This window comes from Ceratotherium simum, chromosome 9 (assembly GCF_057802395.1).
Source record: "Ceratotherium simum simum isolate JZ-2026a chromosome 9, ASM5780239v1, whole genome shotgun sequence".
NCBI lineage: Eukaryota > Metazoa > Chordata > Mammalia > Perissodactyla > Rhinocerotidae > Ceratotherium > Ceratotherium simum.
This window is the reverse complement of record NC_141908.1, coordinates 11,018,159-11,044,258: the sequence shown is the minus strand read 5'-3', so window position 1 is coordinate 11,044,258 and position 26,100 is coordinate 11,018,159. Positions and strand designations below refer to the sequence as shown.

The 26,100-nt window shown below is 41.5% G+C and overlaps 1 protein-coding gene across 1 annotated transcript in view; it reads left to right on the top strand.

Annotated features, from left to right (window-relative positions):
• Nucleotides 1-26,100, top strand: part of CFAP221 (cilia and flagella associated protein 221) — a 97,286-nt gene that overhangs the window by 55,032 nt on the left and 16,154 nt on the right. The window contains exons 9-19 of the mRNA XM_014782470.2: nt 3,088-3,208; nt 3,290-3,401; nt 3,595-3,703; nt 6,614-6,701; nt 10,798-10,887; nt 12,213-12,311; nt 15,327-15,432; nt 17,262-17,395; nt 19,555-19,635; nt 20,290-20,397; nt 20,486-20,620. Coding sequence (XP_014637956.2) covers nt 3,088-3,208; nt 3,290-3,401; nt 3,595-3,703; nt 6,614-6,701; nt 10,798-10,887; nt 12,213-12,311; nt 15,327-15,432; nt 17,262-17,395; nt 19,555-19,635; nt 20,290-20,397; nt 20,486-20,620 — 1,183 coding nt within the window. The remainder of the gene's footprint in view (nt 1-3,087; nt 3,209-3,289; nt 3,402-3,594; nt 3,704-6,613; nt 6,702-10,797; nt 10,888-12,212; nt 12,312-15,326; nt 15,433-17,261; nt 17,396-19,554; nt 19,636-20,289; nt 20,398-20,485; nt 20,621-26,100) is intronic.

Genomic DNA, 26,100 nt, shown 5'->3' with positions numbered 1-26,100 from the left:
ATGTGTGTGGTGATGGAATGTAATTAGTCTTTGGGTGATTAAGAGGATGTAATCTATACAGAAATCGAAATATAAGATGTACACTTGAAATTTATATAGTGTCATAAACCAATATTACTGCAATGAAAAAAATTTTTTTAAAGTGAAGTAACCACCTTATATCAAAATATAAACTAACTCCATGATTTGTTATTTATTTATTTATTTTTTTTTTTGTGAGGAGATCAGCCCTGTGCTAACATCTGCCAATCCTCCTCTTTTTTTTGTGCTGAGTGTTATATATTTATATCATGCTTTTCTTCCTCAAAATTCAAAGCAGCCTAAGTCAACTCTAGGATATTAGTGTGGCCTGCTGAACCCAAATCCTGCAAGTAACCATAGTAAAAATGAAGTCACTCACAGCAAACATGTAGCATTGGCTATAAATAAAAAACAGCACTAGTTTTTCTGGTGTCAGATAACTGGCTGAGCAAAATGGTCTTTGCCATCTCCTGTCATGTGCTGCAATATGCAAATGGCTTTCTTAAAGACATCACTTGAGTGGGATTTTTACTTATGTGTCCTTCCGTAGACATGTTCTCTAACACACGAGAGCATCATATGGTAGAAGCGCTGTACACGTGCAGATGTACGCTATTTCTAAACTGTTGTGTTTGGTTTCCCAGCTAGAGTTTGATATCTTATTTAGTGCACTCTTGACGTTTTCAAGGGCTATGGCTCAAGACCTGCACATCTCCCCAGACTGCAGATAGTACTAGAACATATAAATTCCACCAGAAGGAAAAAAATTACCCTGGCTGCAGTGTTCTCTGGAAGTTTCATAGGTTATTTTTCATTTCAGAATTGGGTGTGTGAGGGACTTACCCATGTACTAAATTTGGCACTGCCAAATTCCACATGTAACTCTTTAGTTTATCACTTTCTTAGACTCCTTCACTTCCATCATCAACGCGAGCAATTAGATTGTTTAAGGAGACTGTTTTTTGACACACTCAAACTTTTCTCAATGTTTCCCACTATTTACAGCAGAGGTGCTGTCAGAGCTCTGCTGGGATGTGGATGCCAGGCCACAGCTCCCTCCCTAATGCAGCGCCTCCTCCCCGCACAGCACCGCCTGTCAGTGTGTCTCACCAAAGGCCGTGGCCCTCTCAGGACACTTTCACATGGGCGATGTGACATTTGAGATTGCTAGCATGTCACCCACATCGTGCAGTGGGGCCTGTTCAGTAGGTACTCAGCAAATACTTATGGACTGTCAGAATGAATGCGTGTTAGCATATTCTTATCTTATTTCTGTAACGTCCTGGACATAGGTAATCCTATAAATCAGGTATTCGCGTATTCTTGCTTAAAGAAATGCTTCATGGATAGCACTAATGAACATAGTAGTCCTACTACATCTCATAATAAATAACTCCAGTAGCTTCTGTAGGCATGTCAGCAGCGCCGTCTATACCTACATTTGTCCAAAGGCAGTTTTCAACTACAGAAAAAATCTCAAACATTAGTCTGAATCACCTTTTTAAAGATATTGCTACAAACAGTGGGCATAATCATTCTTTTACTAGGAAAATAAATCAATGTAAGATTTTTTAAAATTATTTTTTGAGGTCATATTGGCTTATAATATTGTGTAAATTTCAGTTGTACATTATTATATTTCAGTTTCTGTGTAGACTGCATCGTGTTCACCACCAATAGTCTAATTTTTATTTGTCACCCTACATAAGTGGCCCTTTACCCCTTTCTCCCTCCCGCCAACCCCTTTCCGTCTGGTAACCTCTAATCTGTTCTCTTTATCCATGTGTTTGTTTATCTTCCACATATGAGTAAAATCACACGGTGTTTGTCTTTCTCTGTCTGGCTTATTTCGCTTAACGTAATACCCTCAAAGTCCATCCACGTTGTTGCAAAGGGCACGATTTTGTCTTTTTTTTATGTTTATATATTCCATTGTGTATATATACTACATCTTCTTCATCCATTCATCAGTTGATGGGCACTTGGGTTGTTTCCATGTCTTAGCTATTGTGAATAATGCTGCGATGAATGAAGGGGTGCATATATCTTTTAGAATTATTGATTTCCTGTTCTTTAAATAAATACCCCATACTGCAATAGCTGGGTCATCTGGTAGTTCTATTTTTAACTTTTTGAGGAATCTCCATACTGTTTCCCATAGTGGCTGCTCCAGTTTGCACTCCCACCAGCAGCGTATGAGGGTTCTCTTTTCTCCACATCCTCTCCAACACTTATTATTTCTCTTCTTGATAATTATAGTCATTCTAACGGGAGTGAGGTGATATCTCATTGTAGTTTTGATTTGCATTATCCTAATAATTAGTGATGTTGAACATCTTTTCATGTGCCTGTTGGCCATCTGTATACCTTCTTTGGAAAAATGTCTGTTCGTATCCTCTGCCCATTTTTTGATCAGGTTGCTCATTTTTATGTTGTTGAGTTGTATGAGTTCTTTATATATTTTGGAAATTAACCCCTTTTCAGATATATGATTTGCAAGTATTTTCTCCCAGTAGGTGGGTTGTCTTTTCATTTTGTTGATGGTTTCCTTTGCTGTGCAGAAGCTTTTTAGTCTGATGTAGTCCCATTTGTTTATTTTTTCTTTTGTTTCCCTTGCCTGAGTAGACATGGTATTCAAGAAGATACTGCTAAGACCCATGTCAAAGAACTTACTGCCAATATTTTCTTCTAAGAGTTTTGTGGTTTCAGGTCTTACATTCAAGATTATTTTTATTGTTGTAAATTTAGCTATTAAAAACCAACAGCCTAGAAATAAATTATGCAAGACTATGAGAGCATTTTTCAGCATGGCACATTTTCCACTTGTTTTGTTCTTTGAGAATGTAAGGAAAAACAGCCATTGGTAGGCTATTTTGATATGTATGATTATACTCTAGTATACTGAGGTTGCATTTATTTTAGTCGACCACGGTTTTAGCACACAGATTGATTTTCAGTTTACATATAGTAATTAAGGTAAGTCTTGGTATTATCAGAAGGAGCATAAAAATAGGAACCTTGAGTTGTTGGATTATATACTAATTTAATATCTGTTTTAAACTATAGATTAGAAGAATTTGAAAGGTTGAATACTCTTTCTAAAAAAGTAGACGTTCCTCCAGAAAAGGCAATGACATGTATAAATTTTCAACGACTGCCAGCAAAGACAAAGCCTCCAAAACCTAAGGTAAAGGGCATCATGCTGAATAGGATGGAGGGAAGGATGGAGAGGCAAAATAACGAATTTTCCCTCCTGATTTGGTCTTAGGAAATTAAATATCAGAACTTGAGATTTCCAGTAAATTTATCAAATCCATTTGCTGTGGCAACCGTCTTAAACCAAGAACCAGGAAAACTGAAGATTAAAGAATTGCGAGAAGGTAACCAGCTGACCCACCACAAATCAGCCTCTGGGCAGAGGAGGAAAGAGTGATTGCTTATCACGTGTGCTGTTTATGAACAACACAACTCTGTGGGGTCGCTGTCAGGTTTTGCTATTAGAAATGTGTTTTTCTCTCGGCAAATGATTCTGATTTGATTACTGGTCTAATCGTTGTTTGCTCCTACCCACAGTGTTGGACCAAGGCAATGAGATTTCAAAAACAAGACAGATGAAGGAAGCACTCTTTGAACAGAAAGTCAGACAGGACACTAATGAAGAGATCAAAAATCACCTTAAGTGGTAAATATTGAGCAATTATTTGTATCAAGTGACAGTACAATGTTTCTAGTAATGGCGTTTTATGCCAGAGACACAATGAAATGTAATAACTTTTAATGCCCTTGGAAAATGTAGATATTCTTTCCCCTCCACTAGGCCCTGTATTTCCGGATGAGGTTTCTGTTAGGAGTAAATCAGTGTGACCAACCATGCTCTTTCCTAAATGTGGCCAGACAGTGGCAGAGCCGGAGTGACCTGGGGGAGAAGCTGGGACACTGCTCCTTGCTGGCCACTGCTGCCAGGATCCCTCTTGCTCCAAGACAGAGCCGAGTGACTCAGGTGCCCCAGATCTCGCCCCACCACAAGCCCCCTGTGCCCTGGGCTGTGTGCCCCCAGGGCCTTCCCGGGAGCCCAGCTCCTGCAATCAAAATGGAGCCTTTTCCACAATTTTTACCAGATCATATCAGGCATATGCATGTGTACAGATTCAGCTAAAGTAAACTTTAGAAACTCTTGGGTTGAGCTAAAAAACGAGACTCCTGGAAAGGGTCTGTGAGAGGCCGCCTCATCTGTGCCCCTGCCTCTACACGTCTCAGACAGAGAGAATATGCCCTGAGCTCGGGGCCTTCCCAGGTGTCCCCGCCCTGCCACCCTGCTGGCATGAGGGCATGCCCTTTGTTTCTCACTGAAACCCCTTCTGATCAGCGTGAGTCTCTATTCAGGGTCTGGCCTCAAGTATGCCAAGGAACTGAATGTCATTTTAAAAAATATTCTTTCCCTGTTATAAAAAATGGACACATCGCCATTGTAGAAAACCTGAAAAATATTTTTTTAAAGTGTAAAGAAGGAAAAAGAAAATCACTATAATGTAATGATCACTGTCAACACTGGTGTATTTCCTTCCTTCTATGCTCGTTTATAACATACTTGAAATCACATCCTAAATTCAATGGATGCTGTATTGTTCACTGAATATTTTCTCCCTTTTTTTGTTGAAAGATTTTAAACCTGCCAGTAACACCCATATACACTTGACATAGGTTCATGAGTTGTTAATATTATGCCACATATACTTCCCCTCACTCTCTACATATACACACACGTGCGCAGGCGTGCACAGATGCACACATGCACGCACACCCTTTATTTTCGTGAACCATTTGAAAGTAAGTTGCAGATACCATGAAGCCTCGCCCCTAAGGACTTCAGCATGTAGCCTAAGAACAAGGACATGCTCCTGCATTACCATAATTACTTCTAAGAAATTTAACATTGATACCATATTAAATCATCAGCCATATGCAAATTTACCCAATTGTCCCGATAATGTCCTTTATACCTGGGTTTTGTGTCTTTGGAGAGGAGGAATCCAGGATCATAGAATTTGTATTTAGTTTTCATGTCTCTTTAGTCTCCTTTAATCTAAACCAGTTCTCCAGACACTCCCTCCCCTTTTTTAAATCATAGCTACTATTTATTTTAAACATATGCCAGGCTCCGTGATAGATACATTACATGCCAGAGTTTTTCAAACCTTGACAAAATTCACATAACATAAAATTCACCATTTTAACCATTTTAAAGTGTACAATGCAGAGGTTTTTAGTGTATTTACAATGTTGTGCAGCCATCACCACTACTTAATTCTAGAACATTTGTATCACTCCAAAAAGAAACCCCATACCCATTAAGCAATCAGTCCCCATTCCTCTTTCCCCCAGCCCCTGGCAACCACTAATTTACTTTCTATCTCTATAGAGTTGCCTTTATCGACATTTCATATAAATGGAATCATACAATATATGACCTTTTGTAACAGGCTTCATTTCATATAAATGGAATCATACAATATATGGCCTTTTGTAACTGGCTTCTTTCATTTAACATGTTTTTAAGTTTCGTCTATGCCATAGCATCTATCAGAACTTCATTCCTTTTTATGGCTGAATAATATTCATTGTGTGGACATACTACATTTTGTTTATTCATTTATCAGTTGATGGATATTTGGGTGGTTTCTACTTTTTGGCTATTGTAAATAATTCTTCTTTGAACATTTAAATACAAGTGTTTATGTGATCATATCTTTTCCATTCTCTTGGGTATATTCCTAAGAATGGAATTGCTGGGTCATGTGGTAATTCTATGTTTGACTTTTTGAGGGGCAGCCAAACTATTTTCCATGGTGGCTGCACCATTTTTACATTCCCATCATCAATGTACGAGGGTTCCAATTTCTCCACGTCCTTGGAATACCTGTTATTTTCCTTTGTTATTATCATCATCATCACCATCATCACCATCTTAGTGGGCGTGAAGTGGTACATCATTGTGGTTTTGATTCGCGTTTCCCTAATGACTAGTGATATTGAGTATCAAGATTTTTTATTCATAAATATTTTAGGATGTGTCACTAGAAGATAAACTTCATTTCGTAGAACACATTATTCATCTTAGTTATGTTGCTGAAGTCTCTACAACTTCTCTCCCCCATGGTGTTTTCTCCAGTATCTCAGCATCCTTTTCCAGTTGTGGAGTGTAGCTAAGACACTCCATCCTAAAATTGACTGTGGTATTCTTTTTTTTTTTTTTTTTGTGAGGAAGATCAGCCCTGAGCTAACATCCATGCTAATCCTCCTCTTTTTGCTGAGGAAGACCGGCTCTGAGCTAACATCTATTGCCAATCCTCCTCCTTTTTTTTTTCCCCAAAGCCCCAGTAGATAGTTGTATGTCATAGTTGCACATCCTTCTAATTGCTGTACGTGGGACGCGGCCTCAGCATGGCCCGAGAAGTGGTGCATCGGTGCGCGCCCAGGATCCGAACCCGGGCCGCCAGTAGTGGAGCGCACACACTTAACTGCCAAGCCACAGGGCCAGCCCTGACTGTGGTATTCTGATGGATTCTGGAAGTTGGTATTTTTTTCTCCCCAGGCAGGTGCACCTTGGTAAAGATCAAATGTCTTTTAAATTTAAAAAAGACATTATTGAAGAGCGGCAAAGAGTAAACACCAAATATAAGGTCAGAATTACTGCTAATTTGATATTATTTATTTCACCAAGTATTTTGAATTCCTGCTATGTGCACGATGCTGTATCAGGAGGAAGAAAACTTATAGTTTAGTTGGGAGAGGAGGAGGCTGATGACAAGTTAATTGTTAACCATAAATCAAGACTGGCTGTAAATATCACAAGAGACCTCTGCTAAGTATTGTGGGGATTCATAAGCCAGAGAGGAGAGAAAACTCGTCTAAATGGAAAGCTTCCTGGAAGACATGGTATAATTTTGAAAAGTAGTAAAGAGGACAGAGGCATTCAATTCAGAGGGAGGGAGAGGCTCAAATTCGGGCTGGAATTCTGGGCACGAGGTGCACCTGTCCCATGATCTGCAGAGCATGAAGGTAAGAGAGACCCCAAGACAGTGACCAGGAGCCACTCCAGAGCCAGATCCAAGCAGAAATTCCAAGTCAGAGACCCTCACAGGGGCTGAGCAGAGAGGGGGCAACTGGTTGAGGGGAAGGCCATACCCGGGTCACCAAGGCAGCACCTGTGTGTTCGGGGGGGGAAGGTAGAGACAGGACTGTAGGACTTTGCAACACCCCTGGGCTCACCGTGGCGTGAGAGACATTGTTACGTGCAGGCTGGGTGCAGAGAACACTGGGGACAGGTCCATAATGATTGAAGTGCACGACACACGCGGGCCAGAGGAGGTAGGATCCAGCTTGGGCTTCATGTCACAGGGGTTTGGACTTAATTGGCAGGACTTGTGGAATCATCATATATTGTATTAGTTTGCAGGGGCTGCAGTAACAGAACACCACAGACTGGGGCCATAGACAACAGAGATTTATTTTCTCACAGTTCTGGAGGCTTGAAGTCCAAGATCAAGGTGTTGGCAGAGTTGGTTCCTTCTGAGGGACAGGAGGGAAGGATCTGTTCTCTTCTTGGCTTGTGGATGACCATCTTTTCCCTGTGCCTTCACATCGTCTTCCTTCTGTGTCCAAATTTCCTCTTCTTATAAGGACACTAGCCACATTGGATTAGGACCCATGCCCTAATGACCTCATTTTAACTTAATTACCTTTTTAAAGACCATACCACCAAATACAGTCACATTCTGAGGTGCTAGGGGTTAGGATGTCAACATATGAATTTTGGAGGGACACAATTCAGCTATAACATATATTTAAGCTGGGAGTGTGAGCTTCCCACACCCAGTGCTACACACAGGGGCAGTAATGGGTAGGAGGGATTGGGAAAAAATATGTGTCTTGTCAGAGATGAATGTATTTCTCATAGAATACATTTTTCTTCCAAGATTTGGAGTCCAAATCAGATATTTGAATAAATTTGTCTTATTTTTATTTTTTATGAGACAAACAAAAGAATGTAAAATCATTACATTGGTAAATCTTAGCATTTAGGAAAGCACATATTAGATTGACATTTAAATTTAGTTTGGTGTGTTGTTCAGATTCTTTGCATGGGATTTTAAAAACAAAATATCAGGTATTTTCTGTCAATCCCACAAGGGTATGATATTTTCTAACTGTTTTAAAGATGAAGGTGATACCGACATGGCCCAACCAGGTCCATGTGAGAGTTAAGGCTGTAACTGCCAGCATTTGGTTAACGGGTAGATCCAACCATTTATTCATTTGGCAAGTGAATTTAGTGAATGCCCGTTGTATGGAAGATTCTGTGTTAGTGAATAAGCCACAGTCTCTGCCCTCAAGAAGGTCACAGTCCAGAAGGGGCTCAGAAACATTAAGAGAAGATTTAAAATGTGCTAAGTGCAGTGACAGAGTTGAACTTGTAGATAAATGGGAGATGAGGCGTAAGGAGAGGGGAAGATAGAGTGATTCCTAGGCTTCCAGCTTGGGTGCGTAGTGGTGGTTTTAAATCAGATCTCAAATACTGAAGAAAAGCTAGCTTAGGGGGAGGATGAAAAGTTTAATTTAGGACATGTTACATCTGGGGTGACTGGGGGCATCCAGGTGGCAGCTGAAGGAACAAGTCTGAGCTGGTGACAGACTTGGAAGTGCTCAGCGTCGAGGTAGAGATTGAGAGCACAGAACAAGTGTGGTGACCTGGGGAACGTGAATAGCGTGAGAAAGGCAGTGGCTCAAGGCAGGAAATCTAGAGAACTTCATGACTTAAGGGGAGGGCAGCGGGACAACTAAGGAGACAGAGGAGAAACGATCAAGGAGGTCAGGAGAACCTATCGGAGAACACAGAGAAAGAAGACGGGAAGGGATCAGTCAATGGCAGAGGGTTCCAGGAAGATAAGGCCTGAAGAATTCACATTGAATTTGGTGATTTGGAGGTCCTTGTTTGCCTCAGGGATAGCAATTCCAGTAGACTTAGGAAGGTAAAATGCCAAATTGTAATGGCTTGAGGAACGTGTAGAAGTGAGTAGATGTTTGAGAAGTTGAAATGAGTAATGGTGTGGACATTATAGGAGGTAAGGCATCAAGGAAGAGGTTTTTAAGTTGTAAGAACTTGAGCACGTTTATAGGCTGAGGGCAAAGAGTAATCACAGAGGAAAAGATTGAAGAAGCTTGGGGAGAGGCCGTGGTCGGGGGAGAGATTGTCTTTGAACAGCAAGGACTGGAGAATGCAGTCAGGTTTGCCTGCAGAGAGGGGGCTGTTGAAGGCTACGCGTGGCCTTGTATTCCGGATGATCCAGGAAGCAAGGCCAGCTGCAGAGACTTCAGTGAACCGGGACTGGGGAGGGGTTGGGGGTAGTAGTGAGCATTTGCACAAGTGAAGGAGGGCAGCAGGAAAGGAGCTATCACATCCTTAGCATCACTCACTGGGACCCCAAGGCCCCAGTATAGTTGGAGAGCAAGTGTTGCAGGGACCTGATTCTGTGTTTCCAGGAGATTTCATCTGGCAGCTGAATCCTGGCAGGTGACTCAGTGGCAAGGAACACCTGGAGGCCCAAGGCATATGGCAGAAAGCCAGGAAAAGAGAGCTGGAGGGAGGATGTGGGGGAGTCAGTGATATAGCTGAATGGCACAAACCCTCAAGGATAATGAGCTTTTACTTAGAGGAGACGGTCAATATTACTAAATTCTGAAAGTTCATCATAAATGAGTAGAATTTTAATAGAGATATCAGAAATCTCCCTCCACTTTCTTCTACCTAACAACCTATTGGCCAATCCCTTCTTTAAATTGCCTATTTGATTTTACTTTTAGTGGTAGTAGGGGTCTGAATCTCTCCCCATGAAGTCTGTATTTTGAACCTGAGGTCCACAATCTCAAACTCAACTTCCTGATATATGCAAATCAGAGCTGGACAGCTCCCCACCCTGGCGACAATATTATAACTCCCTTCTGAATAAGGTGTTAATGTGGTGATCAGAATAGATTTCTTGCAGTTAAGTCTTTAAAAATGATTGTGAACAATGTACCTAAGAGCCAAGCTAGTTTTTAGAAGTTACCTGACAAACAAATATTAAAAACCACGGGTGGACAAAAGCTAACAAGTTTTTGCAGTGTGCACAGTCCCTTTTTTCATGGAGACATGCGTGTGTAGACACTGATCCAAGCCCAGCTAGCCTTCCCCAGGAGTGACCGGTGGCTCCTCAGGAAGAGGAAGGAGCTCAGGGGCAATCAGGGAAGCAGACGGGTGGGAGAGGGAGCAGTCTGGGTGACACTTATTCCAGGGACGGGGCAGACCCCGTCCACCACCCTGGAAAGGGGAGGAATCACGTGCTTTTGCTAAAATCTGGATAATCGGCTCCGAGGGGTTTAAAACTTCACTGAGGCATTAAATTTCTTTTAAACGAAATCTCTATACTCCCATGGTTACATGGTTTCCTAAAATCCTTTCTGTGAATTTTAAATGCCTCAGAAATAATTTCCAGAGACACTATTCTCTAATTATAAAAAGAAGGTATTGAGTTTGTGCTTCTATAGAGACTGCCTATGTTTAAACAGTAAGTGTGATTATAATGATCATTTTAACCTACTTCTGTCACCACCACTCCCAACGGGAAGATCATGGGTGGGTTTGTCTAATTGCTTAATGGGTTTCTACCAGTTTTAAAGAGAAATAAAGTTGGTGCATTTGTATTCAATTTTAATATTTTTGATGATTAAAACACCCAGCTAGATAGAGGAGATCCTGTTTTGGATGAGGAATTTCAGCGACTCAAGACAGAAGTTAACCACAAACGGGTTGTTCGCAATCTAGAAGAAGTGGGTAACATTCCTTTACTTGGAATCTAATTATTGGCAGCTCTTTACATGCCTATTTTTAAAACGCTGAACAGTTTTATAGAAATCCTTTTACCAAGAGATATTTAGTAATTTTTAATATGCTTACACTTTTAGTGTTTTTTACCACATATTTGCAAGTAAAGCATCAAAACTCGTAATTAATGTTTCCCTTGAAATTAATGGCATTATATACTTTGGCTCCTCCTTTCCACCCCTCTACTTTTTCCTTCTTGGTCTCTTTTCTTGTTTCCGTTTGCTCTGCAAGCCCCTGCCTGCAGGTCCTCCTGGTGGGTCCCTGGGCCTCTGTTCCTTGCCCCGTCCCCTTGGTAGGAAGAATATAAGACAGGAAGTCAGAAGCCAGAGTTCTGGTCCCAGCTCTGTCACAGATTTGGGCCCTGGGAAGAGTCCTCTTAGCCTTGGAGCCTCAGTGTCCTCAAACATAGAAAGGGGACAGTAGCCCCTGCCTCTGTCATGTGATAGTTTCTGGTTAAAACCCCAATTTTTAATTTTAACAATGAAAAACTTCTTCCTCATCTCCCCCAGCTCCGTCATTCTCACTTTTCTTTTCAGGGTTTGCCACATCTGAATTACTTTTACCTCTTTTCTTCTCCCCCACATTTAATCCGACCACAAAGTCTTGTCCACAGCTCTTCCACAAGGCCGTACCCACGTCCTTCGTGTCTCACCCTCAGCTAATCCAGCAGATTGTTTGTGCATATCTCTGCCCCTCCTCTACAGCCCACTGCGTGTGCCAGTATGAGACGAGTTCATTTCTGATGACTTTTTCTTCATATTGTTTCCCTGTTCAAGAACCTCCAATGCCTGAGGCTCTGGCAGGCACCCTTTCCTCCACATTCATTGACTGATCTACGCACACTGGGCCCACGATGTGCAGGCCCCATGCTGGTACTCGGCAGCAGGGCTGAGCAAAGCAGTCCTTCTCCACGGGGATCCCAGAGTCTGCTGCTGTCAATTCTGGATGCAGTGCCAGCACCCACCACGTGGGATTGGCTTCTGTGTGACTTTATTCTTCTTCCTCAGGGTCACATGTGTTTGCTTGAGCTTCCCTAACTAGACTAGTAATTTCTTAAAACCCAAATCTTATCTTCTACTCTTGGCCCCCAACCCAAGAAGTATTCCCTAGAATGCTATGTACACTAAAAGTGCTTAATAAATGCTCACTAAATGGCAGGACAAATAAATAATAACTTGATTTAGAATCAAATTCTAAAACATTTTTATTAAATGTTTGTGCCAGGAGTTAAAATTTAAATCTAAGTTGTGTCTATATTTTATGTTCACAGAAAATTGAGGAATTTCATCCTAATTTTGATCCACTCATTAATAATACTTGGGTCAGCAGGTTCAGGGCACAAAGACGGTTTCAACAAGCAGCACGCAAGGTAAGTCTCAGCACCAGATTGAAATTTTAATTTGTTTAGTCATCAGCACAAGGAAATTGAACAATCAGTTTTTTTATAACAGCTTTATTGAGACATAATTCACATACCATAAAATTCACTCTTATAAAGTGTACAATTCAGTAGTTTTTAGTATATTCACAGAGTTGTACAGTCAACAGCACTATCTAATTTCAGAGCATTTTTATCACTGCAAAAAGAAACCTTGTTCCCATTAGCTGTCACTCTCCATCCCCCAGTCCCTGGCAACCACTAATCTCCTTTCTGTCTCTATGGATTTGCCTCTTCTGGACATTTCATATAAATGGAATCCTACAATATGTGGCCTTTCATAACTGGCTTCTTTCATTTAACATGTTTTCAAGGTTCATCCATGTTGTAGCATTTATCAGTACTCGTTACTTTTTATGGATGAATACCATTTCATTGTATGAATGCACCACGTTTTGTTTATCCATCAATTGGAACATTTGGGTTGTTCTCACTTTTTGGCTATTATGAATAATGATGCTATGGACATTCGTGTACAAGTTTGTGGACATATGTTTTCAATTCTCTTAGGTATATATACCTAGGAGTAGAATTGCTAGGTCCTGTGGTAACTCTAGAACAACTAGATGTTGATCAGTTATTTCTAGAGAGAACAACTGAGAATTCCTGTGGAGTCTTGTCTCTAACATCCAGGCTTATGGCTTCCCTTCAAGGTGTGTCATCTCACTGCTCTGCCTTCTTCACCCTCACGCTGGTCTTTTACCTAGCACATTTCAAGCCTCCAATGGCCAAAATACAATGACTTCTTAGCCTTTAATGCCAATAAAGGGTGTAAGGTGCCCTCCTGGTCTGGCTGCACCCGCACCTCTCCAGCTGCCTCCTGTCCTCTAGGTTGTCCCAGTCCTCGTCTTCTTCCAAACACACCAGCTCATTCCCTGCTGCAAACCTGTGTTTCTGCTCCTTGCCCTTCACCTGAAATGCCATTCCACCTCCCCTCCGTCTGCCTGTACCTATCTTTTGAGCCAGCGCAAGTCTGCCTTTCCTCCAAGAAACAGTCCCTGTAAGCTTTAGCACTTAGCTATCTCTGTGGTGCCTTTTACATCTTATGCTGCCTGTAGATCTCTTGTCCCCGCCACTAGAATGGCTGCCTTTGGGGGCAGAGCCACCCCTCAAGCAGGGGAGAGCAGTGGTAATGACTTGGGATCTGGAGCCAGACTGCCTGCCCTTAATTCTTGGTGCTACTTCTCATGAGCTTTCTGATCTTGGACAAGTTACATAACCTCTGGGCCTCCGTTTCCCCATCTGTGACTGAGGATAACAGTGAGACCTGTCTGGTAGGGTTGTCATGAAAATTAAATGACTGAATACGTACAAGGGACTCCAAAAAGTTTATGGTACTGGTGATCTTTCAAGCAGTGCTCTCAGCCTGGACTGATGACAGTCTAGGCGGAGAAAGGCAGAGCTCACTGCATCGGTGACCTGCTCACCGACTCCAAGGCCCCATGGAACCAGTGTCTCTGCTGAGGCTCTGTCTGGGTGGGCTCTGTGTATGTGCACAAGATGCTGAGTGTGGGGAAGAAAGTGGTGCGAATAGGCAGCACAAAGCTGTGCTCTGAAGGAGGGGAGCACAGCTGTCAACAACAGGCAAACAACAGCAAGAGACTGGCTGGGCTGGCTTCCCGCTGATGGGACCACCCTGGCCATTCTGGAGCAAACACTCCAGCATGAAAATAGTACTGTCAGCAGTTCTTTGCTTCTCTCTGAGTGATGGCTCAGTCTTTTCCTCACACTTCCCAGCAAGTACTGTCAGTTCAATGTGCACATATGTTCCCAGCCTGGTGACTACCTGCCATCTCCTCAGCTCAGTCACGGCCGCATCGTCTCCCGCCTGGACCACTGCAGCAGACCTCCCTGCTTCCCGTCCCACACAGCAGCCAGAGTGGTACCCCCGAAGCGTAAAGATGATAGTACGTCTCCCCTGGCGAAACCCTCTCAAGGCTTCCCATTGCAATTAGAATCAAATGCACGATTTTTATCAAGGCTACACGGCCACATGGATTTCCCTCTGTCCCTTAAATGTGTCTCCTTTGTTCCTGAATCAGGATCTTTGTACTTGCTGGTTCCTCTGGTCAGAACGCACTTCCCAAGATCATTGTCATTGATCATCATTCAAGTCTCAGATCAAAGCTCACCTCCTCAGAGAGGCCTTCCCTCACCATCTCTGCCTAAGGGCAAGTCCAGGCCTCTTCCACCCCTCGGTCATGCCCTCGTGCGTTTACTCTCTTTTATTTTCTTCACGGTGTTCACCTCGTTTCTTTGTTTCAGTGTTTGTTGTCACCCACCCCCCCACATGGGAACTTCGGCTCCCGCAGGCAGCACGTTTGTTTGCCCTCCTGTATCTCCAGTACCTCGCACGGAACTGGCCACATAGTAGTCACTTGATAATATTTGTTAAATGAAAGAGTCTTCTACAGGATGGAAAGGAGTGTTAACGATGGGATGAATGGTCCCTTCAGCCGCAGCTCTGTGCACGGGGAGCGCTCACCTTCAGCAGCATCCGCTCTGAATACAGAGCACAGTGGTGTATGGTGAGCTCTGCCCATGGTCCAGAGCCCTATTTCTACAGAATCCTCCATTTAGTTTGTCCTTCAACTCTGAAAATAACACGATGGGAGCATTACTATTCAGATATAGCGAAAAGAAAGAATGTAGAAGAACTAGTCATTCTTTCCACTCTGGAAATAGAGAAAACCAGAGCTCATAAATTGGGTGGGACCAGGCCAAGTGACAACCTGGTCTTTTTTTGTATTCAGGCAGATCAACATTACCCAGGCCTTGAAGTCCCCACAGCCTCAGTCTAGGGCAGAGTGCCACGCTCCCTGTGAATTCTGACTTAGAGTGGTGGCCTCAGCCCTTAGTTGTGGTTGGGGAAAGTTAATTAAATTGAATGCCAAAATGAGCATGTACCAATTGATAATTTTAAATCATTATTCTTTCTAATTCCAGATCATGGTTCATCTACGATTACTCCGTATGCTGAGTGCTGTTCGTGACATGGACAAAGAGACCATCAAAAGAAGGCTCAGTAAAGGACAACAGTCGATAACACAAGGTAAAGTGCAGCTGTGCAGAACCGCAGTGCTCCGACCAGTAAGTCCTCTGAGCACGAGCTTTCTTTATAATGAAGTTAGCTGTGTAGAAATAAAATATTTTCATAAATCACATGCATTAGTTTTTTTTTATGGCTATTGTAACAAATCACTACAAACTTAATGGCTTAAAACAACACGGATGTATTATCTTATAGTTCTGGAGGTCAGAAGTCTAAAGTCAAAGTGTCAGCAGGGCTGGTTCCTTCTGGTGGCTCCAGGGGAGAATCTGTTCCTCACCTTTTCCAGCTTCTGGAGGCCGCCTGCATTCCGTGGCTCAGGGCCCCTTCCTCGCATCACTCTGCACTCTTGCTTCAGTCGTCACGTCTCCTTCTCTGACTCTGGCCCTCCTCTCTCCCTCTTACTTGGACCCTGTGATTACACTGGGCCCACCTGGATTACCCAGGACACTCTCCCCATCTCAGGATCATTAACTTAATCACATCTGCAAAGTCCCGTTTCCCACATAAGGTGATGTAGTTACAGGTTCTGGGCAGTAGATTGTGGACATCTTGGGGGGGCTGTTATTCAACCTACCACAGGACATAAATGAAACCTCCATGCCAGCTTTGGCTGAAATATCTGCCCAGTTGGTAGTAGGTGAGGTCTACCGACCTGATAGAGGTGTAACATCAGTGAAGTATGGCGGTGGTCCAACCTCCTGTTTTGTGCCCTCTCTTCTCTCTTATCACCTGAGAGACTAGGATAGTCGTCATTTATACTTTTGGATTGGCTGATTGCATCTGGTGTTAACTCAATCTAGCATTTGCACATAAAGCTTTTTATCTCATATTATCTTTGCTATTTAAAGAACTTCCATTCCTCTGATCCTCAGGTTGACTGGGGCTATTAGAGACCCACTCTCAGTAGCTTCTGGGAGCCCAAAAGCCACCTCACCATATTCTCCATCTGTGGCTCGTGTACAGGTCCACAGGCAGGCCTGATCCTTCCAAACCCTTCCTCCCCTCCCTAGCCTGAGCCCCTGAGCCTGGCTCAAGCTTCCCTGCCCTCCCCAAGCAGCAACCCCTCTCCTCTTCTTCCTCTCCTTCAAGATCCATTGGGTATTTCGTTTTTCATAACATTTTATTGCATTTTAATTATTCTTTTTTCCCTCCTGTATTATTTCTGTCTCTGCTGTTGAAGTTTCTAATAAAGAAACTCTTTTTAAAAAATATTGTAAAATTTACCTATGAATTATGTATGGATACCTGTAAAATGTCTTCCACATGCTTCTTTAATTTAATCTTTTTCTTTGTTGATGAGGACAAAGAATATTCATCGGAGGTACTTTAATCTGGAATTATAGTTTTTTGGAAGTAAAAGTAAAATAAAATTTTAAAAAATTGGAGACAGAGTTGAGGTAAAGAGCGAAGGGGAATCTAAAAATGGGCCTGTATATTGGGGCCAGCCCGGTGGCATAGCGATTAAGTTTGCGCACTCCACTTTGGCAGCCCAGGGTTCATGGGTTCGGATCTTGGGTGCGGACCTATGCACTGCTCATGAAGTCATCCTGTGGCGGTGTCCCATATATAAAGTAGAGGAAGGTAGGCACAGATGTTAGCTCAGCAACAATATTCCTCAAGCAGAAAGAGGAGGATTGGCGACAGATGTTAGCTCAGGGCCAATCTTCCTCACCAAAAGAACACAAAAGGCCTGTATACATACATAGATATTCTTTTTGAAATGGCGTGTGGCAAGTACCCACTAATTTAAAACACAACCAAAGATGGTGGTTTCACATAGAAATACCTTAGGAACTCCCCAAAAGTGCTGTTTTCTTTTTCACCCATAGACAAGAGTACCTCCAGATACCTTCTGCCGCTGATCAGCCACGATGATTATTCCAGCCGGTTCTCTGTGTCGCCCAAGGATGTGCTGCCCTTCGCCTTCCCATCCTACAGTCCTCCTCAGGGCTCCAACGAGTTGGTGGGTGCTGTTAGGTTGTGGGGTGGGGGCCGGGCGTGATCAGATGGTTGTTAGACAGATACCAAGGCAAGCCCTACCTCAGGCTCAGTTCCTTCACCTCCTCCTCAGAGGCTCCCAAGGGGGACCTGTGCCTGGGTAATTGTGACCAGTGGGAAACCAGGGATCATCTACTGCCACCTGATACACCTGTGCAGAGCTCCCTGGTAACCTGGGCTGGGTCCTTCCCAGCCTGGAACCCAGCAAGGGCCCTGAGCCCCGCCTGACTGCTCGGGAACTGGGTCTGAGAGCAGAAGTGCAGACAGAGAAACGAAGAGGGCCTAGCCTGGCCCCTGGAGACAGGCCCCGCTCAGCTGAGCCCTTGTGCTGCGTGGGCAAATGCAGAGGCCAGAGAAGGTAACCCCCAGGTCTGTGACCCAACCTAGGAATGAGGGAATGTGGCCCCAGAATGTAACAGTCTAACCCATCAGACTCACAATTCCACCTCTCTCTCTCTTTTTCTCTCAGTGGCAAGAGGTGTGGTAGTTGATCCCTCTTGCCCTATGGGAGCAATGATGCATTATAAGAAAAATAGTAGCTAACCCTTACGTTGCCTTTACCATGAGTCAGGCAGTGTCTTAAGTGCTTCAGTTGTATCAATTCACTTGCTCTTCAGTAAATCTATGTGATAAGTTTATCATCATACAGATGAGGAGGAAACCAAGACATAAGGTCACATAGCCAGTAATAAAGTGTTGCCCAAGTTCAGTAGTTAGCAGTAAAAATTGTGTTTAAATTGATATTGAAAGTACATATACAAAATAATTCTTTCAGTTTCAAAGAACAAACTTGCCATTCACATCCTATCATATGCATTAAGCATTGCAGGTTAATCCACTCAAGAATTACAGAACTGACTTTAGAAATTCCATGTGTTTTCTGCATTAGATAATTAAATGACTTAAAAGATCAGAATATTTAGTTCCTAGGAAAAAATAAATCTGTGATTTTTACGCAATAATAAATATCTGGCACTCAATAGTTAGTGTGGTGGAAAGGATGATAGGGATGAAGACGTCATCACTGTGCTGTGGCGCCCAGCTCCCTGTTTTGAACAGTTCAAAGCTTACACATCTCACTTGGTACTTTAATTTGTTCTGTCGAGACTTCTCTGTCGCTCAGGGTTGATGAAAAACAATGCTCAGCATCCCTGTCTATAGAGAATTTTTTAATTCCACAAATACTATATTTCATCAATTCTAAGATCACTTGGGGCCAGCCCTGATGGCCTAGTGGTTAAAGTTCAGCGTGCTCTACTTCAGCGGCCGGGTTCCGTTCCCGGGCGTGGAACCACACCACTCGTCTGTCAGTGGCCATGCTGTGGCGATGGCTCACATAAAAAATTCTAAGATGACTTTTTTCATATTTAGTATCTTTGAAATTGGGAAATGGCTTATAATTGATGGCACATTAGCATTGTATCATTTAATTTAGTGATAGTATCTGAGATTAGGTGAAATATGGTGTTTATTGAGTGCCGATAATAGGTCAGGTGCAGGTCCAGGTTCTCCGGGTGTCGGAGCAGATTAGCATGCAGGGAGGTTATTAGATAGCACTTTTGGGATTAACACCCGTGGAAGGGAAGCGGCGGGAGCAGGAGTGGACAGAGAGAAGAGGCCGGCAACCCTTGATGAAGGCCTCAGCTGAACCCCTAGGGGCTCTGAAGCGGGGACAGTGAGAGAGGACCTGGCCTCTACACCTTTGCTTCAGCCTGTCGCTGGAGGCCGGCTGCCCAAGGAGGGGCATGTGACCTTGCCTGAGGCAGCTCCCTTCAGCCAGGGCACCTCCTGGAGAGGGCTGGTCCCTGGGAGTTGTTTCTATCAACAGGACTCCTAGCAGCTGGGGGACTAAATCCTTCGAGCCTGAAGAGGATTCTGGGTGGCACGTCTTGGCATCCACAACAGTAGAATATAAAGAAGAAGAATAACATTCACTAAGAGACGAGGAGGAGAAGTGGCCAACACGCCTCCATGTCCCACATGTCAAGGAGCAACTGTGGTCTTGGAAGGGGGACTTTGAGAATAGAACTGTACATTTAACATCCAAAATGTATAGAAATAGAAGCATAGCCGCTTTTGCTCAATGTTGATTATGTGTCAATTTTTGGAATTTTCACATTTTAGGCTCCCGATGGCCTTGGACCAGTCCCAATTAAATCTTCAGAAATTCAAGTCAAGCAGAGTTATTCCTTCCTCAATCTGCAGGTCAGACCTGTCGTATGGTATTGGTTAATTGGGTTTCTTATGAAGTAAACAAGATATTCTTGACTTTAAATTGCATTATTTTGTAAGTTTTGTTCTATTATGGATTATACTGTGTAGCGGACGGTGTGTATTTTTCTGCTGTTATTTTATAGTATATGTGAAGTATAACAGATTCTTTTTTCCTAATGTGGCTTATGGAAACTGAGATCTTTATTCTGTGGATGTACCATGTATAATATTATACATGCATGAAGCTATCTGAACTACATATATTAGAAACTTTAAGAAAAAACACAAGATAGTGAACAAAAATTAGCCTTTCCTGAGGTATATGACCACTTCTGCTCTTGCAAATATAAATACTTTACATTGACAAACCAGTGTTTGGTGTATTTCTACAGTTAAGCTATATGGTACGAGAGAGTAATTGTGAATGCTCATGTGCTGGGACCCAGAGCAGGGCTCAGGACTTGAGCTCAAGTCCCTCCAGTGCTGGTCCAAACTGATAATTGCCACGATCTGATGCTTACAACATGACGCTTGTTTTCCTTTTACCGTCAGGCAGCTCAGAAATGCTGTTGTTGAGAAGTAGACCCCACTAAAAGGTAATGAGCTTGGAAGGACATTCAGTCAGCTGTCTCCTTTCACCTTCAGGTTCCTCAGCTGTACAAAATCAAGGGGTATCAGCCATTCTCTGTCCAGAAGTCTTCAACAAGTTACAGACCTCAAAAGCTTGCTCGGGCCCTGAAGCAAGGAGCTGAGGTAACATACCCCACCTTCAAGAATCGCTCTCACCTTTCCTCTCTTGCCTGGCATCAAAACTAACACCCTGCTCTCGGTGCCTGCACAGGATGAAGCCACCACCATCATAGCCCTGCCGAAGCAGGAGGCCACACCCCAGCTCCCTGGCAAGACCTCCCTCTTGAGCATGAAACCACCCGAGGCCTTAGCCAGGTCTCCAGATTATGACCCGCTTTATATTTTTGTAAGTGACAATCGGCAGAGGTCTTGTGTTCCATGTTTCTTTATTTCAGCAGTTACTTTATAAGAAAATAGAAGCATTAATTGGGACAATTTTTCTCTCTTTGGAATTTCAAGCGTTAAACAATATCTCACCTTTGAAATTGCTTGCCAGCATTTATTATTTGGAGAATATCAGTGTTTTTGTCTTTAACAATTCCAGCATTTATTTTTATGACAATGGCTTTATGATCTTTTCTAATATGTATAATATTAACATATATATTATGTGTATATATATACACAGAATGTTAAAAAAATAAATAAATAAAGAGAAAGAGACAAGAAAACACAACAGAAAAAGAAACTAAAATCACCCCAAACCCTGTCGCTTACAGCTTTGCTGATTCCTTATTCCATCCCTGGGCAGTGCGTACCTTCCATTCCCACACCTCTGCCCCCCACATTCCTCTGTTCTTGCTTAATTTCTGTAGCCACACTGGATTAACCTCCCTGAAGCTCACAGTGACCATGCCACTGTCCTGTTCAATGTTCTTCACTGACTCTCCATTTTCTACCAAATTAAGTCCAAGATCCTGACGATGTGAGGCTAGTAATAAAACCCCAGCCCCTTTCTCCCCTGCGCCCCTACACACGTCCCTGTCAAATTTTGTGCACTTTCCCCCGCCACCATGCCTTCACTTAACGCTGGTCTGCCCTTGTGGGTCCCCTCTTCTACCCTTGTTTTTCTAGCTACCCAAATCCTAAATGACTGGAAGCCAGACAGGACATCTGAAGAGGTTCTTTTAATAATGGAATCATCAGTGAAATGCCACAGTAGTTGCCCAAGTCATGGTCTATTTTTTTAAAGGCAAACACTCGCATATACAGAGAATTAAGAAGGGCCTTAGACACTACTAGAGAAAGTCTCCTTTGTGAGGATCTCCAGATGAGAACCTGTATCTCTGATGTGGGTGGAGGTGCTGATAGTCACAACCAGGGTCACTTAGCCAGTTGGTGGGAGAGCTGGGACAGAAACCTGCCTGTTTCCTGACTGTTTGCTTCAGGGCTCTTCCTGTGAATTATGCGTCTTTCCTGCAGAGAGCTGTGTTGTGTGTGTGTGTGTCTTGGCCATTAGGGGGCATTTTCTCTTAGTCTCATGGCATTTTCTCATAGTTTCGTTGATTGAGGGGAGTGTTGCTCAGAGACATAGAATTTTAGAGCTGGGATCACCTCACAGGACATTTAACTCTGTGATTTTCAAACTTCATTTTTCTCCAGAACCCTCTCATCAGCCAAAATTTTACATAGAAAGGCAATATGTAAAATAAAGTCCTAGTTGCTCTCTCTACCCTTCCTCTTCCCTCAGGGTGTCCCCTGAAGAGGCTGTCCCTGCAAAACCCAGGGGTTCCCCACAGCAAGGTTTGAAAACCACTCTTTAGTCTCTTGTCCCCCAGACCCACCCACTATTACTTCCTCACCATTTTAAAAGTGAGAAAACTGGTTTAGAGAAGTTAAGGGAATTTTCCATAGTCACATACCTACTTCATTGGAATATATCAGTAGTTATTTATTAATTCGTTAATTCCACAAATACTTAAGGCATGCCTGCTATGTATAGATAGGAACCAAAGGTTAGGGACCATTCATCAAAGGGACACAACAATCCTAAATACTTATCCGCCTAATACCAGAGCTTCAAAATATGTGAAACAAAAACTGATTGAACTGCAAAGGAAAAAATAGGCAAATCCACAATTATAGTTGGTGATTTCAATACCCCTCTCTCGATAATTGATAGGTGAAGTAAACAGAAAATCAGTAAAGACGTAAAAGCCTTAAATATCACTATGAATCAGTTTGACCTAACTGACATTGCTAGAACACTCTACCCAAAACAGTAGAATACAGATTCTCTTCAAGTGTGCACAGAAGGTTTGCCAAGATAGACCATGTTTTGGTTCATAAAACAAGGCTTGGTAAAATTGAAAAGATTCAAATCGTATAAAGTATTTTTTTCTGACTTTGATGGAATTGAATCAGAAATGAATAGCATAAAAATATCTAGAAAATCCTCCAAAACTTTGGAAGCTAAATTATATACTTTGAAATAGCCTATGGTCCAAAGAAGAAATCAAAAGAGAAATTAGAAAGTATTTTTAATTGAATGAAAATGAAAACACAAAAAATTTTGTGGGAAATTTATAACACTATACCCCTACATTAGAAGGTAGGTCTCAAATTAGTGTACTCAGCTACCCCTTTAAGAAACTTGGAAAGAAAAGAGCAGATGAAACCCAGACTAAGCAGAGGAGAGAAATAGTAAAGACCATATTGAAAATCAATAAAATAGAAAACAGAAAAACAATAGAGGAAAACTGGTTCTTTGAGAATCAATAAAATGCATAAACCAGTAACCTAACTGATCAGGAAAAGAAAAGTAAAAGACATAAATTACCAATATCAGGAATGAGAGAGGTGACATCCCTACAGATTCTACAGATATTAAAAACATAGTAAATTGATATCATGAAAAACTTGATGCCAGTAAGTTCAGTAACTTAAGTTAAATGGACAGATTCCTTAAAGGCACAAACTATTAAATCTTGTTCAAGAAGAGATAGATAACTCTACTACCTCTGTATCTATTACAGAAATTGAGTTAGTGGTTAAAAATCTTCCCACAAAGAAAACTCCAGGCCGAGATGCCTTCACTGAGGAATTCTGCCAAACGTGTAGTGCAAAATCCACAAATAACACCAAATCCACAAGAAATCTTCCAGAAAATGAAAGAGGAGGGATTACTTTCCAACTCATTCTAGAAGCCAGTATTACTCTGATACCAAAGCCAGACAGAGACATTACAGGAAAAGAAAAGGATAGACCAATATCCTTCATGAATATAGATGCATAAAAAAATCATAACAAAATTTTAACAAATCAAATTCATCATTATATAAAAGGGATAATGTATCATGAGCAAATAGGGGCTTATGCCAGGAAAACAAGATTAACTTAACATTCAAAACTCAATGTAATTCACCATATTAACAGACTAAAAAACAAAAACAATATGATCATCTCAATAGGTGCAGAAGAATTATCTGACATCATTCCTAGTAAGTACTCTCAGCAAGTAAGGGACAGAAAGAAACTTTCTCAACCTGATAAAGTGCATGTATTAAAAACCTGAAGCTAACATCATACTGAATGGTAAATGACTGAATGCTTCCCGCCTAAGAGCAGGAGTAAGGCAAGGATGTCTGCTCTTACTAATTCTATTCAAGATTGTAACTATAGCCATTGCAACAAGGCAAGGAAAAGACAGAAAAGGCATCCAGATTTGAAAGGAAAAAGTAAAACTATCTTTATTCACAAACAAAATTGTTATCTATGTAGAAAATACAATGGAAACTACTAAAACTAGTGTGAACTTACCAAGATTGCAGGAAACAAGATCAACATACAAAAATCAATTATATTTCTATATACTAGCGACAAACAATCCAAAATTGAAATTTTAAAAAGCCATCTCACTTAACAATAGCATCAAAAAATATGAAACACTTAGGGATAAATCTGACAAAAGTGTATAAGACTGGTACACAGAAAATTATAAAACATTGCTGAAAGAAATCAAACACCTAAATAAATGGAGAAATAAACCATGTTGGTGGATCGGGAGATTTAATATTGTTAAGAGGCCAATTCTCTCCAGACTAATCTAAAAATTCAACACAATCCCAATCAAACACTAGGAGGCTTTTTTTTTTTTTTGTAGAAATTGACAGGCTTATTCAAAAATTTATATAGAATGCAAATATATGCAAAACTTTGAAGAATAAAGTTGAAGGACTTACACTACCTAACTTCAAAGCTTATTATAAAGCTATGATGCTCAAGACAGTATGGTATTGGCATAAAAAGAAATAGATCAGTGGAACAAAATAGGGAATCCAGAAATATATGCATTCATACATATATGGTCAATTGATTTTTGACAAAGGTCAAAGATAATTCCTTGGAGAAATTATAGTCTTTTCAACAAATAGTGCTGGTACATTTAGATATCCATTTACCAAAAATAAAAATAAATAAAAATAAAAGAACTTCAATCTGTACCTCATGCCATTTACAAAAATTAACACAAAATGGACCATAGACCTAAATATAAAACCTAAAACTAGAAAACACATAGGAGAATATCTTTGTGACTTCGGGTTAGACAAAGATTTCTTAGATACAACACCAGAGCCGCAATCCATAAGTGAAAAAAAAGTGGATTAGTTGGACTCTGTCCAAATTAAGAATTTCTGCTTTTCAGAAGACACTGTTAAGAAATTGGAAAGACAAATCACAGACTTGAAGAAAATATTTGGAAATCACATATCTGATAAAAGACTTGTATCCAAATATACAAAGATCACTCAAAACTCCACAGTAAGAAAACAAGCAACCCCATTTAAAAATGGGCAAAAGATTTGAACAGACATTTCATCAAAGAAGATACACAGATGGCAAATACAACATGAAAAGATGCTCTAAATAATTTGCGTTATTAGCAAAATGCAAATTAAAACCACAACGAGATACCTCCGTCAGAATATCTAAAATTAAAAAGGTTGCTGGTGAGAATGTAAAATGGTACAATTACTTTGGAAAGCAGTTTGGCAGTTTCTTCCAAAGTTAAAAAGTCAGTAGTAAACATAGCCCTACCATATGATCCAGCCATTCTGCTCCTAGGTATTTACTCAAGATAAATGGAAGCATAAGACTTGTACAAGAATATTCATAGCAGTTTTATATGTTCCCAAAACTGGAAAGAAGTGTCCATCAACAGGTTAATGAATAAACAAATTGTGGTATTGCTATACAATGGAATACTCTTCAGCAATAGAAAGGGGTGAACTCTTGATACATGTAACAACATGGATGATTCTTGGAATAATTATGCTGGGTAAAGAAATCAGACCAAAAAATATACATACTGTGTGATTCCATTTATACAAAAGTCTAGAACATCTAAAGTAATCTGTAGTGTCGGGAAGCAGATTAGTGGCCACCTGGGAAGGGGTTGGGTGGATGTAAGGTATGGAGGGGCAAGAAGGAGGGCTGGAGGCATTACAGAGGGGCAAGAGAAAACTTAGGAGTGATGAAGATGTTCATTATTTTTATGGTGGTAATGGTTTTGCAGATGTAACATGTCAAAACATATCAAATTATATACTTTCAATATGTGCAATTTATTGTATATCAATTATATATCAATATAGCTATAAAAGAAAGAATTTGGAAACCTAAGAAAAGAATAGAAACAAAAATGAAAGGAAAGATGTACCAGTTACAACTGGTAAAGCGTTATAGTGAAGTCTTGGGATGACATCTGTGCGTTAAGCCTGTAGGAGGGAGGGTAAAGGGCTCAGGGAGAGAGGTGTCGAGGGAAGGGTGTACTCCACGCATTAACAGTGCAGTTAGTTGAAAGGAAGGAAACACTCAAAGATTTTA